We start from the raw sequence: 17,913 nt of genomic DNA, 5'->3' as shown, positions 1-17,913 counted from the left end.
GTACATAGAGCCCTGGAAACATATGTTTTAGTTTACTATTTAACAGGGAGTGTACCTGTGTTCTCCAATCCTGGGAACATACGTACACTCCCATGTTAAATTCTAAACGGATGATGTTCCTGTCATGCGTCATGCATGTGTTCAGTGGCATGTGTTGATGAACATTCTGTTGTTTGCTGATCATTTTACAATCACAGAATTTCACACATGCATATGTGCCCGCTACTGCGTGATTACTGTCTCCAGGGCTATATTTTTGTGATCAAAATCAAAGAAAGTTCACTTTTTGCTTGCCTGTGCTCTGAGCAGGGCCTCAGCACTACTTAGAAGCTCCCCCAGTGTTATTTATTCATTGTTATTGTGTTTTTAGATAAAAGGATAATGTTTGCATAATGTGGTGTTCTTATAACAAAGTCATCATTCTCTTCAACCTTATTCATTAATTTATTATAATTACAGTGTTCAAAACTAAAACACTGACCAAAAATATCTGATATATATCCAGTGTGTTTTCATTGAATTGTATTGTGTCATGACACGTATGTCATGTATCAAGTTTCTGACAATACCCAGCTCTACGGGACACTCACAGCAGCGCCGTTACAGCTTTGGAGTCTGCTGATGGATGAGTCCAACAAAGAAAATACACCCACAGGTGGACCATCGTTAGTTTCTCTTGCCTCCAACATGAAGCCACGGAAAGGTTGACTCGCTGAATTAGCTGTGAGGGACACTTCAGTAGTCAAGGGATTAAAAATATACAAATAAATTATATTTTGAAGAATTCCAAGTTCCAATATATCAAATGTATTTGTCCTGATTATAATGCTTAAACCTGTGTCTAAACGTTCAAGAGCAGCAAGGTTTACTTTATGCTTGTTATTCTGCAAGTTTTTGTTCTGGTAACAGTCAGAGGTGTTGCCTCATACAATGAAAAGCAAAAAGAACAAAACATCACCTTAATTCAATCCTTCAAATTTGTAAAAGCAATAAACAACAAACATGGCTATTGCATAGTGTTCTTCTACAACCCCAATTCCAATGAAGTTGGGATGTTCTGTAAAACATAAATAAAAACAGAATACGATGATTTGCAAATCCTTTTCAACCTATGTTCAATTGAATACACTACAAAGACAAGATATTTAATGTTCAAACAGATAAACTTTATTGTTTTTTGCAAATATTCACTCATTTTGAATTTGATGCCTGTAACACATTCCAAAGAAGTTGGGACAGGGGCGTGTTTACCACTGTGTAACATCACCTTTCCTTTTAACAACACTCAATAAGGGTTTAGGAACTGAGGACACTAATTGTTGAAGCTTTGTAGGTGGAATTCTTTCCCTTCTTGCTTGATGTACAACTTCAGTTGCTCAACAGTCCGGGGTCTCTGACATATTTTGCACTTCATAAAGGCCAGTCTAGTACCTGCACTTTTACTACGAAGCCACGCTGTTGTAACATGTGCAGAATGTGGCTTGGCATTGTCTTACTGAAATGTGCAGGGACATACCTGAAAAAGACATTGCTTGGATGGCAGCATATGTTGCTCCATGTACCTTTCAGCATTAATGGTGCCTTCACAGATGTGCAAGTTACCCATGCCATGGGCACTAACACACCCCCATACCATCAGAGATGCTGGCTTTTGATCTTTGCGCTGAAAACAATCTGGACAGTCCTTTTCCTCTTTGGCCCGGAGGACACGATGTCACATGATTTCCAAAAACAATGCGAAATGTGGACTCGTCAGACCACAGGACATTTTTCCACTTTGCATCAGTCCATCTCAGATGAGCTCGGGCCCAGAGAAGCTGGCGGCGTTTCTGGGTGGCTTTGATATATGGCTTTCGCTTTGCATGGCAGAGTTTTAACTTGCACTTGTAGATGGAGCGGCGAACTGTGTTCACTGACAGTGGTTTTCTGAAGTGTTCCTGAGCCCGTGTGATAATATCCGTTACAGAATGACATCTGTTTTTAATGCAGTGATCGAAGGTCACGGGCATTCAATGTTGGTTTTCTGCCTTGCCGCTTACTTGCAGAGATTTGTCCAGATTCTCTGAATCTTCTGATGATATTATGGACTGTAGATGATGAAATCCCTAAATTCCTTGCAGTTGCACATTGAGAAACATTGTTCTCAACAATGTTGTTCACAAAGTGGTGAACCTCGACCTATCCTTGCTTGTGAACGACTGAGCCTTTCAGGGATGCTCCCTTTATAAACAATCATGACACTCACCTGTTTCCAATTAACCTGCTCCTCTGTGGAATGTTTCAAACAGGTGTTTTTTGAGCTTTCCTCAACTTTCCCAGTCTTTTGTTGCCCCTGTCCCAACTTCTTTGGAACGTGTTGCAGACATCAAATTCAAAATGAGTGAATATTTGCAAAAAACAATAAAGTTTATCTGTTTGAACATTGAATATCTTGTCTTTGTAGTGTATTCAATTGAATATAGGTTGAAAAGGATTTGCAAATCATCGTATTCTGTTTTTTTGTTTTCCAACTTCATTGGAATTGGGGTTGTAAGTCTGCAAGTTTTTCAATATTAAAACAATATGGATTTCAAAGAATCACAACACCTTATGAAGAGAGTGTATCATAATTCAATTCATCGTATTTTGGCTGGGTAAAATTAAAGACTCAATGTGACTCACTGAAAAGTAGCATGTGAGACTGAAAAAGAGACTCACCAGTAACAACTGTTGGCAAAACTGTGACATCAACATAATCAGGAACAACTGTAAAAGGATTTGATGCTGGATTCTGATTGGGCTGTCCATCATGATCAACTGCCATTGACTGACACACATCTTGATAGCCATCAAAATTGCCATCACTGAAACATTTCACAAATGGTAATGTGGTTCCTCCCAGGTAAATGAAAAGCAGAATTATGTACATCTAAGGAACAAAGAAAATAATAAGACATTGTTTAGATGAAGGCAAGATTCACAAACAACTTACTTTAAATACTTCTCTTTACAAAACCACCTAAACAAATTAGCACAGGTTTACGTTAAGTGATACCTTTTTAATCCCACAAATGGGGAAATTCCACCTCTGCATTTAATCCATCCGTGAAGTGAAACACTACATACACACACACTAGGGGGCAGTGGGCAGCCCTATCAACGGCACCCGGGGAGCAATTGGGGGTTAGGTGAGACACCTCAGTCATGGACTGTCAGCACTGGGGATCGAACCAGCAACCAGTTACAGGTAAAGTTCCCTAACCTCCACAACTGCCCCTTGAATGGAACAACCTTTCCACTCTTCACCCACTCAATAAGGCCATAGTTATTAAATAGTTATTAAAATACTAAACTCTGAAACAAACAGTTTGACATACTGTTATCTATAAAAATGCTTAAAAGTTCAGACAAAATCCAGGGTTTTTTAGCTTTGTGACATTCGTTTATCCATTTTACAAATAAAAAATGTCTGACAGTTGGGGTAGGGGACACATGATTGGAACTAAGCATCCATAAGCCCATAGGCTTTTTAATATTGTATCTTTAAGGGTGCAAAATATAGGGCAATGTCAATACAAGTACATTAACTTTGCACTCAGTGCCATTACTAAAAATCATTTTGAGGAAGGTGATTGGATCTGTAAATTAACACCAGGCTCAAGACCAGACTAGGACCACTGTTCAGGTTGGGAGTGTAGGTCTAACCCAGGCCACAAATTTATGTATGAATATGTTTTCAATAATACAATAATAATTTTGTTGGTTCAATTATTTGAACATGGTGCTAGTACTGTACATCATATGTTTCAAATTATTGATCATTTGTAGGGCACTGTTAAAAAAAAAAAAAAAAAAAAAAAGGGGTCCAGAATGATAAACAGGTAAGAAATCTGATTTATGGCAAAAAGCCACAGTGATGGTGTCGAGCAAAAGTTAAGCCTGAGAAAACAATGAAATCACACTGCTAAATGAAGTGAAATGGAGTAATCTTTTAATAATTTAGAATTTGTATAAGCTGTTAAAAAGTAGTCTATAGTTTCCTCCGCATTACTTTTTCGTTTTACCACACCGTTTTTTTTGGCTATATCCCTTTTATATATTTTTTTTTTATTTCTATCGACACCACTACTGTTTTTGTACTTGTCATTCACACAATTATCCTTTGTACATCACCTGCAAAACGGCCATTAACTGCTCAGGCAATCTACTGCACTGCACACGTAAATGAGCACTCGTTATTAGATCTTGTGGCTGAATTGTTTGTGTATGTGAATACATCATCCAGTTTATAAAAAATGTTATATTCTGTGGAGTTAATTGGGACAGTGTTATGATTTTACACATTGTGCATATTTGTGATGTGTGATATACACTATATTTCCAAAAGTATTTGCTCATCTGCCTTCACACACATATGAACTTGAGTAACATCCCATTCTTAATTCATTGGGTTTAATATGATGTCAGTCCACCCTTTGTATCTAACAGCTTCAACTCTTCTGGGAAGGCTTTCCAAAAGGTTTAGGAGTGAGTTTATGGGAATTTTTGACCATTTGTCCAGAAGCGCATTTGTAAGGTCAGACACTGATGTTGGACAAGAAGGCCTGGCTCACAGTCTCCACTCTAATTCATCCCAAAAGTGTTCTGTCGGGTTGAGGTCAGGACTCTGTGCAGGCCAATCAAGATCTTCTACACCAAACTCGCTCATCCATGGCTTTATGGACCTTGCTTTGTTTACTGGTGCGTAGTCATGTTGGAACAGGAAGAGGCTGTGCCCAAACTGTTCCCACAAAGTTGGGAGCATGAAATTGTCCAAAATCTCTTGGTCTGCTGAAGCATTAAGAGTTCCTTTCACTGGAACTAAGTGGCTGAGCCCAGCTCTTGAAAAACAACTCCACACCATAATCCCCCAACTTCACCAAACTTTATACTTGACACAATGCAGTCAGACAAGTACTGTTCTCCTGGCAACTGCCAAACCCAGACTCGTCCATTGGATTGCCAGACGGATAAACATCTGATCATAATCAGATTTCTGCAGTTATCCGATTATTCAATGGTCAAACACCATACTCCATTCTGGAAATCCATTTTAGAAATCTGAGAGAGTTGGATTTTAGCTCAGCAAATCAGATTTCAGTCTGCGCATGTGCAGAGACTGCTGTAGCAAAGAAAAAAGCTTTTTAGAAAGAAAAAAGGTTGCAACATGAAGTTTGAGTTTATTGGCTCATTTATTGAAAGCAAAAATATGCTTACTGCCTGACTCATGTAAACCCAGAGTTTTCACATTATCTGATTACTGAAGTGCATGTAAACACATTGATTAGATTACTGACTAAATCTGATTTTCTGCAGCTGTAAGATTATTAAGTGCATGTAAACACATTTACTGTCATAAGTGACTGTGTTTCAAACAAGCCACTTCATCAAATCATCAGTTTCGCAGTACAGTATACTTGGCCTCTTACCATAAGAAGCCATTCTAAACTCATGTCAGATGTGGATGCATGGCACGCAGTGTAGTGTATACAAAACTAAGCTAAGAAAAACAGCACAAATGGACTCTGGGGTAATCGCTAGAACAATTCTTTAAAATGTGAATTTTTCAAATGAATATTACCTAGAAGCCTGGAAAATGGATGGATGGAAGACTGAGTGACTCATCAACTTTATAAAGCTCTTTACAGTGATGTAGGTTTGTTGCAAAAGTAGACACCACTGGTTAACATTTTATAAAGCGGATGGTTCCGGTCCTAAAATATGATTGGCTGAGCCTCGTAAAATCCACAACGTACACACACCTATGTCTGCCTAATTAACTGTATTGTATCTTACTACACGACGGCACACAAAAAACTCATGCTACTAACGAAATAACCATTAACTCATGCTGCTCACACAGACCACCGAGTATAGCGTTTACAGTCAGAGGCTCATACTGGTACGTCTCAAGACGCACCACCTGATCAGAAATATTATCCCCCCTCGAAGATAGGGTTGGTCGTGGAGAAAAATCATGAACCTCGTAAGACCTTGAAGTTGTAAAAGTGCTGTTTGATTCTGCCACTCTCTATATTTTCTGGTAGCTAACATTAGCCATATAAAAACAGCAGCTCAGCCCACCCAGTTTCCCCTTACAGCCCCACCTCCAAACACAAACATTACTACAATTCCCCTACCAAAGCCTCCTTTTTTTAAGCATTAATCAAAGTTGAGCTGGGGTGGAGTTAGCTGGAAATAGTGGGGTGTAGTTACTCTTCAAACAAAACTTTGGGCTGAAAATAGTAATGTCATTCTAAGTATGTTTACAAGCTAGTACATAACAATAGTGTAGTTGTTCATGTGTGTGTTTTAAGTGACTGAAAAGCATAATGGATAACACATCCCACTTACATGGGACAGTTTTATTCTCTACTGAGACAAGCACAACACTGCGGTGATTTTTTTGTTGCATATATCTAATGAGGCAACACTAAACTGCATAATGTTTTTATTCTATTATTATATTTTAAATCAGTCTTTATTTTCTTAAAGATGTCCAAAGACAAAAATGTACTGAGCCTGCAAATAAGACACTTTGAAACAACTATTTTTATTGCACATAACACTCTAGATACTTATAAAATGCTTATACAGTGGTGTGAAAGAGTGTTTGCCCCCTTCCTTTCTTATGCTTTTGCATTAAGTGTTTGTCACATTTAAATGTTTCAGATTACCAAATAAATTTAAAAATTTGACAAAGACAACACAAGTAAACAAAATGCAGTTTATAAATGAAGGTCTTCATTATTAAGGGAAAAAGAAATCCAAACTTACAGGGCCCTGTGTGAATAAGTAATTGCCCCTAAACCTAATAACTGGCTGGGCCACCCTTAGCAGCAAGAACTGCAATCAAGCTTTTGCAATAACTGGCAATGAGTCTTTTACAGAGGAACCGCTTATCTTTGCAGAATTCTAATTCAGCCACATTGGAGGGTTTCCAAGCAGGAACCGCCTTTTTACGGTCACGCCACAGAATCTCAATCGGATTCAGGTCAGGACTTTGACTAGGCCACTCCAAAATCTTAAAGCATTGTCCTGCTGCAGAACCCAAGTGCGCTTCAGCTTGAGGTCACGAAAAGATGGCCGGACATTCGCCAGGATTTTTTTGTAGACAGCAGAATTCATGCTTCCATTTGCCACAGCAAGTCTTCCAGGTCCTGAAGCAGCAAAACAGCCCCAGACTAATCACACTACCACCACCATATTTTACTGTTGGTATGATGTTCCTTTTCTGAAATGCTGCGTTACTGTAATGGGACATACACCTTCCAAAAAGTTTAACTTTTGTCTTGTCAGTTCACAGAGTATTCTCCCAAAAGTATTGGGGATCATCAAGATGTTTCCTGGCAAAACTGAGATGAGCCTTTACGTTCTTTTTGCTCAGCAGTGGTTTTCATCCTGGAATTCTGCCTTGCAGGCCATTTTTACCCATTCTCTTTCTTATGGTGGAGTCATGAACACTGACCTTAATTGAGGCAAGTGAGGCCTGCAGTTCTTTGGATGTTGTTGTGGGGTCTCTTAAAATACAAATAGTGATCAATAATGCTGGAAGATTAACCAGTAATATTTAAATAGGTTTCAGGATTAAAACCAAGCTTTCAGGAAAATAAAAATAATAAAAGGTTTTAGTCAGCCCAGGGCAACACCAATTTACACCCCAAACCACACTACAATGAAGCACCACAAACCCCAAAAAAATAAATACATGAGACTACTCCACACTCATCACTCCAAATAATAATGCCAGGACATTTATAGCACACCCCAGTAGCATAGCCCAATTATTAATAAACCCTGAACCCAGGCTCTGGCCCACTGAATACTGTTAGTGGTTTTCATACATAACCATGTCTTCCAACAATACTAAAACAAACAAAAAGAAAGAAAATGCAACCAGTTTAGGAGACTAAGGAAAACAGTGATTGACTTTGCTTGGCAACTTGCAGGATGCTTTATCAGTGCTAGTTATTTCATTGTTATGAAGAGTCTCAGCTGCTCTGGAAACATATCTTCAAGCCTCGAGCACTCATACGACTAACTGCAACATCCACAATTGCTGCTTTGACTTGAATCAACTTGCTGCATGCAGACAATTCCACCACTGCACTGCTCACTTCCACCACCAATGTCCCAGTAGATGAAGAATTCCTGTTAAAACGGAGGCTCCAATGATTAAAAGCATTTGTTGCAACCCAACCATTCATATGAGCGCGCTCTCCATGCACGAGATCAAACGAGAGTTACATGAAGTCTCACGGAACTTCCACTCGGCCGGCGCAACTTTCTTATCGCAACGCGATATTAAAAGGGAACTGAGCTCATACATACCAAAGCGGGTCCCACCTAGAGCTAATTTTAAAAGGGCAATAGCAACTAGACAGGTCCTACCTGTTACACTGAAATTTTTTTTTCACTCGCACCATGATGTCTAACTTTTGAGAATCTCTTGGTCTACTTCACTTTCTCAAGCAGGTCCTACTTAAGTGATTTCTTGATTAAGAACAGGTGTGGCAGTAATCAAGCCTGGGTGTGGCTAGGGAAATTGAACTCAGCTTTCCTAAGATGTAATCAGTGAGCGGACAGTGATCAGTGAGTGCACAGTGAGCAGATGGTCTGAGGAGACTTACGAGGCACTCCAGGATTGTTTTGAGGCTACTGATTGGCAGGCGCTCTGTGAGCCGCATGGAGAAGACATTGACGGGCTCACAGAGTCCGTCACAGTCTATCACGGACTACACTATCACGGACTACACTAACTTCTGTGTGGACTACACTGTTCCAACCAGGACTGTTAAATGTTACCCAAACAACAAGCTCTGTTAAAAGTTATCCAAACATTAAAGATCTCATCAACAAGAAGAAGAGGGCCTTTGGAGCTGTTGACAGAGTGGAGATGAGAACGATCCAGAGGGAACTGAAGTCAGCTATCAAGGAGGTGAAGAACAAATAGCTGGAGTGGAAACTCCAGTAGAACAACATGAGGGAGGTTTGGAATGGAATGAGGACCATCACCAGAATCAGGTCCAGCAAAAACAGAGGAGTAGAGGGCAGCGTAGACAGGGCCAACAAGCAAAATCTTTTCTTTAACAGATTAGACACTGCAGGCTCTGTCCTCCCCATCCTGACTCCTCTGCTGCCGGTCCTCAGCAGCCCATTCCACTCACCCCCCCCCTCCTGATAGCCTGCCCCCCTCCTGTAACAGCCCAATTGCACACCTCCACCACTCCCCCACCCATAACCTCTACAGTGAGTCTCACTGCTGACCAGGTGAGAAGACAACTGAAGAGACTCTTGGGGCCTGAGTACAGGGGGACGGTGAAGGAACCACCTGCAGCTCAGTGTGACAAAGACAAAGGAACTGGTGGTGGACCTGAGGAGGGACAAGGCACCGGTGACCCCTGTGTTCATCAGGCGGGTCAGTGTGGACACCATGGAGGATAAATATCTGTGTATATTGGCAATAAACTGGACTGGGCTAAGAACACTGACGCCCTCTACAGGAAGGACCAAAGTCGTCTCCGGACTATGCTCAGGATCTTCTGTGGTGGTGAGTGCTGTCCTCTATGCTGTTGCATGCTGGGGAAGCAGGCTGAGGGTGGCCAACGCCAATAAACTCAACAAACTGATCCGCAAGGCCGGTGATGTTGTGGGTGTGGAGCCTGGCTTGCTGATGGCAGTGTCGGAGAGGAGGATGCTGTCTAAGCTCCAGGCCATTATGGACAATGGTTCCCACTCACTCTACGACACAGTGATGAGACACAGAAGCACATTCAGTGCAAGACTCATTCTACCAAAATGCACCACAGAGCGCCACAGGAAGTCATCTTACCTGTGGACATCAAACTCTATAACTCCCTCAATGTGTGATTCACAAAGTGTGGGTCATCTGTGCAATACTCAATACCAAACTGTACTGTTCATATGTGCAATAATAATAATAATTGTGTGCAATAACTCAGAGGTGCAATAATTTCAATTGCCTTATACTATATGTTTAATATTTATTATCACAGTCACTACCACTTTACTATATTCATAAGAATTTAAATCTCGTGTACATGTTGCAAATTTCTCTTTGTTTTAAATTATTAAAGTGATAAATGGTTGCAACTGTAAAAAATGCAATTTCCCTCTGGGATCAATAAAAGATTCTGATTCTGAAACCATAGTTAATTTATGTGTTAAGGGTGGGGGCAGTCATTTTTTTACACAGTGCCCTGTAGGTTTGGATTTCTTTTTCCCCTAATATTAAAGACCTTGATTTATAAACTGCATTTTGTTTACCTGTGTTATCTTTGTCTAATATTTAAATTTGTTTGGTAATCTGAAACATTTAAGTGTGACAAACATACAAAAGAATAAGAAATCAGGAAGGGGCAAACACTTTTTCACAATACTGTATAATGCTTATAGATTCCAGTCCTGGTCGGCCAAAGCCTTGTAGAGTATTATAGCTAATTAGCAATATCTTCATGAGTTGAATACAGAAACTACTGAAAGTGTAGAAACAGCTAAAATCATAAAAACATTACACAATAAATAAATAAAAACCTGACTCCTGAGCCTTGCCCTGGATGTCCACTAACCCTAGCACCTTCCCTGTGCTCAAGTTTTGGTTCTAGACAAATATGGCAGAAAACAATCTATTGTGCTGGCCCTTGTTTGGTGAGTGAGTCCAACATGCACAGGAACTATGATGTTTGGCTCCGAGAGGAAGTCAACAACTGTTGCTATGGCTTGCAGACTTGGCACTTACTTTGTTTAGCTTTTGGGCATTTTATAAACCCCAATAACCAGTGATCCTCTATCAGACAGTTAGTCCTCTGTAGGCTGATCCAAAGACGAACTTGTGGCTATTGTGGTACTTCACTGACCTGCCTGCACTTGCCAGCATACTGAGCATGACTGCATTTCCTGAAAGCGTACCTTGAGCAACCAACAGGGTAAACATAGAGACAGAAGGTTCAAAACAATAGTATCTCTAGTATCTCGGTCAAACTGTGGTAGCTGTTCAACTACGCTTTCAGGTAACGCAGCACAGACTAGGGAGTACCTAGGACTCTTTCATTGGAAGAGACAACATGTAACATCCAAAAGAAAAAAGAGAAAAACATGTCCAACAACAAGATGACTAGAGACAATCAGAGGATTCATAAACAAGCCATTAAGAAACCTAAAGACCCAAACGGAAGACAAGATATTTTGGAGAAACACTATTTGTTTTGTTACCAGGAAACAACTCAATGACAACAATAATATCAGATTAATGACTCATTGTGACATACTTTCCTTGTTTATTTTGGTTTGTCTGACAAATACATATTAGCAGTAAAGTTGAAAACAAACATATAACTACACAAGAACCTCACCCTTAGCACTACCTGACAGTGCAACATACAAGTAGACAAACATAGTAAACATTACATTTATTTATTAATGTGTCTGTTCAGATTTTATTAATCTGAACTGATTTTATTAATCTGTACTTCACTACTGGCACACCTTTTTCAGCATTCCAATATCTTTCCCTCTAGTGCAAATCGTGGACAGAGTGGAGTGACAGTATAGAGAAATCCATCCTTACAACAATTTATATAATTTCCTCTCTGAGAATCTGTTTCTAAGCCTGTAATGATGCAATTAGCATTTTCAATTTGCCCTATTGATAAAGCCACTTAACATAGAACAGAATAAGATCACTTTGGAGATGTTATGATGACATTTGTAATAAATTACATTCACTAAACAGTTTAATTTTAGAGGTTATGCAGACATTACATTTCACCTTAAAGAAGCAAAATCATAGGACGTTTATTAAACAACAAAAGCAAAACTTTATAACTTTTCTAGAAACACTGTACCGCATTAATTTCATTTGCATACACCTTCAAAAGGAAAGTCACAAACTCAAACTTTAAATTAAAATCATATGTAAATCCCTCTAAGTCTAATATTAAAATTCATGGAACGTGTGACCAGTCACAGACACAAGCATGAAAAAAATACAAAATGTAGTTCATCGGCATCACCTGCTTGTTCCTCTGTAACATTTTTAATATTCTTATGGGGAAAGGGACAATAATAAGGGAAAATAAAGAGCAGAGGTAAATAAACAAAGCAGGGCATACCATACACCAGAAATTCTTGGCCATAATATTTCAGCATAATTCTGTAGAATGTGGACTGAACTTATATATAGTACAATTGTTACTTAGTATAATGATATTTAATAGATATTTAATAGACATTAATCAAGTTAATTTGGGACGGATAATGAATCTACTGTCAAAGTTAAGCTATTAAAGCTACTAGTGTGTCATTTTCAAAATATGCAAGGGAGTATTCCAAATTTCAAATATATCTACCTACCAAACACTCAGACAAGAACTAGCTAGGAAATTTATTTGAAAACTAGATAAAAGATGGAATTCCCTAAAAACAAAGTGTAAAAAAGAAGAAAACAGATTACATACCTTACCCTTACTGGCTGTCAGTTGTAAGGAAAAACATGTGCTCTTCAAACTTCATGAAAAAACGTCGTCTTTATTTTAATAAAATAGTGGTAAAGTGCAAGAAAAACACTCCGTTTATCCCATTTGATGTTATCATTTGGCATCAACTTGGTAAATTAAAATATGTTTCATTTTATAATTCAAGCAAATGATTTCTTTCCTGCCCTGAGTGTAGAAGTGACTCCTTGATTATAAATAAGCAAATGAGTATGAGGAATAACCTAATTCATATAATTTTATTCAAGTACCTCGTTTTGGGCCAGAATAATGCTGTGATATCAACAAGAATGAAGAAATTAAGTAAAAGCACATTTTACATAAACGTTTCCTGACAGAATTTAACAACTAGCAAATCACTTGTATTATATGTGTGTAGAGCATCAAGAAGATTTCTGTTTTTTGCGACGCACTATGCACAACCAACACGTTTCTACGGAAGCAACATCATCTACTCTAGCTAGAATAAATGTTATATTGATGTAAGCTACAAGCTTGAATGTCTTCAAGGTCAGTTATATGTCATGTGAGATAATATGCAATTATTCAGTTTACCAAGTATGATCATCACATTAGGCTCATTATCAGCCTTACACAAATACAAAAAGGAGACCCCCAACATGCCAGACCTGAAGAAAACTTACAGCAGTAGTGTAAAATGTATACAATTAAAAGTAGACGCCCTCTAATTATATTTCTCCTTGATGTATGATTTTTATTGTAGGTACTTTTAGCACGTACAAATGTAAATACCTAAAAGTAGCCAGCCAACTGATACTTCATAAAGCCCCACTGCTTTGGTTACTTGCTGTGTCTACATTTACATTTACATTTATGGCATTTGGCTGACGCTCTTATCCAGAGCGACTTACAATTTGATCATTACTACGCATGCAAACATTACTAAGCATGCCATGTCTTCTGAGATTCAAAACGACAAGAAACTAACCTACAGCTCTTTTAAAGAGCATAAAGCTTAGTTGAGGAGGGTCAACCAAACCCTGTTGAGGAGTCTTTTCTCTCCAAATTTCTGAAACTAGAAATGCTAATCAACTTTAAAACCAAAGCCATAAAGCCAGTGGTTGGGAGACAGCTTAACTGCCAAATGCTCCAATACACATACAGATACTGTGCTGTGCACTATGCACATTTTCTTGCCTACACAGAAAAGCCAAACAGAATAATTGCTTTTATTTAAGATCTTATTAAATTAGTTCGCGGGTTTAGAATGTACAGGATGATATGTATATGTACAGTTATAGCAAATAAACTGTATTAGAAATAAGAGGAAATCTTACTTGCGGCATAACATGGTTCAAATGAAGCTACAAATATGATGGGGTTCAATGTTATAAGCTTAAATGTAAATGTGCTGTCAAAGGTACAACAGTGGCTTGACGATCCAGTTGTTCCCAGGTGAAAAGTATGTATTTGTACCTTTTTATAATTTAATGCTTTAAAACAGAACAATAAAATATAAAAAGCCTGGAGATGAGACGGGGTGTGTGGAGTCAGCAACGGGTTATGGTACAATTACGTTCCCTGACTAAATGCACTGAGATGTACCCTTGAAGGTACCACCCTTGTGACAAGAGGGCTACTGCCCCAGTGATAGTTTCATACCGTTATTTCTGAGAGTGTATAGGATGCAAACCACCCCCATCCTCCCCGACTTGGTGCAAGAAAGCCCCAAAACCTATTATTTATCAAAGTACAACAAAAATGTATCACTATATGATTTGTAAAATATGTCAAATAACAAATTATGCAGCTTTCAAAAAGTAACTGGGTTAACTTCAACTGTTGAGTTCATTGAACTTCAACAACTTACCTTTTTATTCTTCTGTTGACTTAATATTACAACTTTAATCAACAATCAACTCAAAATGTCAAGTTAATCAGGTTATTTACTCTTTAAAGTGTAAAAGCTGCATCATTTTTACAGTGATCGCACTCTGGCCTTCTAGATGCGACCTTGATACTAATCTTGAAACATTGAGTACATCATCACAACATGTAGCTACATGACCAAAAATTACTCAGTTTAACACATCAGCCAACAACGATCCCACAGCTGTTAATCGCCTCTACGCTTCCTACTAAGTGATTGGAAAGCCAGCTGTAAACATAAAGAAATGTCCTTTACCTTTGCACACCGGTTCAGCTCTCTGGGATCCGTTTTTAAAAGAAAGTAGCGCCGTTAACTGGCGCTGGGAGTCACCCATCCCGTGGTTATCACACACATTAAAGAGAAAGACATGCTTTGAAGTGAAAGTACCAAGGAAGTCACAATGAAGATAATTTTATGGCTGCAGCGTCACCTGCTGAGCTAGAAATATGACCCATCTTTCACTCTACACTTGTAAATTCACACACTACTCTGTTCTACTCTGTACTGTTTAAAAAAAGGCATTATTGTCTGATAAAGATACCTTAATTCCATTAAAAGCCCTGTGTAACCAAGAGTCACCCCTGTGATCTTTGTCTGACTTTTATACCTAGTCCTGAAAGGTTTTACATAGGGGAGTTACAGTTAATTATTAATAATGTTAATTATTAGCATAATTCTAACTCAGGCTGTTAATTAATACCACAATTTAATACATTAATTAGGACCCTTTCTATAATGCATAACGTCTGATGGAGATGATGTAGGTTATCCACATTATAGACTAATACAATACACTAATCTACAGGAAACTCAGTGGGATCACTGTGTTAACATTTTATAATGAATGAATTATCAGAAATTTCACTACAATAATATGACAAGGGCTGGACTCAGTGTCATGCCCTCACAGTGTAATTTACTTTATCAGTAATAATGTGCCAGGAAAAAAGACAGTATGAAACGATAAATTTGATAGTGATATGATACAATTAATTGCTTAACATGTCTGTGCATCTTTAGTCATTACATTTACATATCATGTAACGTGTCTGAATTCATCATTAATTAATTAACGATGTGCCCCGCCAAGTAAATTCATTATATAAATATTTACAAGTCATTAGTTAATACATCCATATATCATTATCATTTACAGCGAGAAATGACCGATCAGTGAAATTGTAGGGGCTACTACAGGAGCGAATCCGCAACGGACAGGCGTTAAGGCACTCAACGGGGTCTAGCCCTTTAAGAGACTCGAGGGTGGGGGCGGGGGGGCACTAGTTGGTAGTAGTTCAGTTGTTGTTTTGGAAGCGAGTTAAGTTTCGTTTTTGTCTCGTTAAATAAAAGTTTTCCCTCCGCGGGATTCTCCACTAACGTGAGCCTCCTTACTTCACGACCCGCTTCAAAATGACCGATCAGTGAAAAGACCAAAAAGCACTACACAGATTTATCAGTGAAGACCTTATATTGAAACACGCAGTTTTAAACGTCTTTTAGCATAACCGAGCATCATGTGGGGAAAAATGAGGTTAACTCACATTATGCATTTCATGTCAAATAAAACCTGCTCTGGTTTCTCTCACCTTTCGGTCCCACTCGGGCACGCACGAGACAAGCGCATCCACAACTCGAGCTGTAGCGGGTGTACAGTGTGTTTTAACACCGTTTATCCTTTAGTATTATTCTGATTTTCCCAGCGCGGTTCACTTCGCTAAGACTTCATAGTCCTCAGGGTATTTATGTTCAGGCATAATTTCAGTTGCACGCAGAGGGGCTCTCACAACAGCACAGCGTTTCTGTTGCATACGAGTAGCATTTGTGCTAATTCGTAAAACATTCCATCCTTATTTATCGTCGATTAATGAGATTTTAGCCTTTGGGAAAATTTAAATTCAGTATTAGAGGCGATAACTGAAAAAGGCATAGCAAGAGAATGCCAGTAAATAAGGTTGGATAGTGTTGAGACGCCAGTCTTTCTGTTTGCATCCAGTCCACATTTAATTAGTGATATATTAAAGTATTACCCCTGGCATGTTAACATGTTTCCATCATGATTTTACTCGGCGAGGCACACATTCATCGCTTAATGCTGATAAACTAATGATATTAACTACTAGAATGTAATAAGTATGACATAACACAACATACAAAATGATAACCTACATTCTTTAATATTCTGAGCATGTTTCGTACCTATTTTGGCATTGGTATATGCCTATAGTGTGGATAATGTATAAATACGTTAGGCCATAAATTTGCTAATTTATCATTACATACCCACTTTTTCCTGTCGCATCATTATTGATTAAATAAATAAACAGCCCATCGTGCAGTTTTTTCAGTCTGAGCTCAGCCCCAAAAGAATGTTAAAAATCTGTAATATTGCATTTTGGTAAACATGTTTAACCTGCTGACGGAGAAGCGGCTTAGAAAATGGATGGATGGATGGATGGATGTTTAACCTGCAAGCCACTGATTATCCTGCAGATTGTGTTATTATAATTTGTGTTAACCTATCTCCAAACAAACATTATGCATTATAGAAAGGGTTTTAAATGATATATGAAGTCATGGTATTGATCGGTAGAAGGAGTTAAAAATATGTTGACACTTAATAATTACCTTTATTAATGACTATTTATATCTAACACAGTTCTTTATTAATGAATACACTTCGTTATTGCCTGATGTATTAAGTATTAGTCCATGCATTAATTCACTGTGATGAAAGAATTAGTTAAGTATTAATACATGCTTATTTGTGGGCCTGTATTGTAAAGTGTTATAGATATTTCAATAATGTGCAGTCTTTGTTTTTTCACAGTTTCGCTTCTGGACTCCAGCATGTTGGGCTTCAAGTGTAAAAGTGAGTCAAAACGCGTACTGTAAGCTTGTAGTGTTTCATTGAGGAGTGAGATGTAGGAATTAGAGGATTACAGCCTATTTTGGGGAAAACTGGCTACTCAGTTGTTTAGTGGCCAGCTGTAGATCACTGTATCATTAGTTTATGTAGAAGGGAACTAACAGAAGGTTTAGAATTGATTCTAGATTTGCATGTGGAGTGCGTTGCTGTTATCTCTCAACAGAGACACTAAAGAAGCTTCAATGACAGTAAAGCTTTTAATATTTGATATCTTAAAGTCAAAACTATCAATACCAATATAATCTGTCTCTTAAACACAACGAAATGTGACTACACAGGATATAATTGAGCAGCAACAGTCAGCATAAGAGGTCAGAGGAACTTCCTTTAGCCTGTCTTTGCTATTATAAAAGCATGTTGTTAAAATGATGTAGTGGCTAGAGATGGGCATTGTAAACATTTTTGCTATTCTGAAATTTTATGTGAATAGCAATCGAATATTCTGATAAAGGTTTAATTAAACTATATTATTTTTAATTGAATACAGTTTTAAATGTATTAATGTTATTTAAATGATAGTAGCCTATAGGGACGACAAGCAGTAGATACAAAATACTCAGAGTAAT

At 38.2% G+C, this 17,913-nt stretch overlaps 1 protein-coding gene across 4 annotated transcripts in view; it reads right to left on the bottom strand.

Moving 5' to 3' along the window:
- LOC108425123 (uncharacterized protein PB18E9.04c-like) overlaps nucleotides 1–16,219 on the bottom strand; it is a 30,308-nt gene extending 14,089 nt beyond the window's left edge. The window contains exons 1-4 of one of the 4 annotated variants that reach the window (XM_037535658.1): nucleotides 16,008–16,219; nucleotides 14,677–14,740; nucleotides 2,698–2,908; nucleotides 591–733 (exon numbers count right to left, since the gene is read on the bottom strand). In XM_037535658.1, coding sequence (XP_037391555.1) covers nucleotides 591–733; nucleotides 2,698–2,908 — 354 coding nt within the window. In that variant the 5' untranslated portion in view covers nucleotides 14,677–14,740; nucleotides 16,008–16,219. Of the gene's footprint in view, nucleotides 1–590; nucleotides 734–2,697; nucleotides 2,909–14,676; nucleotides 15,230–16,007 lie in introns of those variants that run through there. The other 3 variants (XM_037535659.1, XM_037535660.1, XM_037535657.1) reach the window with 3 other exon arrangements.
- Between the last annotated feature and the right edge of the window lie 1,694 nt (nucleotides 16,220–17,913).

The sequence above is a fragment of the Pygocentrus nattereri genome, chromosome 28 (assembly GCF_015220715.1).
Source record: "Pygocentrus nattereri isolate fPygNat1 chromosome 28, fPygNat1.pri, whole genome shotgun sequence".
Classification (NCBI taxonomy): Eukaryota; Metazoa; Chordata; class Actinopteri; order Characiformes; family Serrasalmidae; genus Pygocentrus; species Pygocentrus nattereri.
Note: the sequence above shows the minus strand (reverse complement) of the source record. Positions and strands in the feature narration are given on the sequence as shown.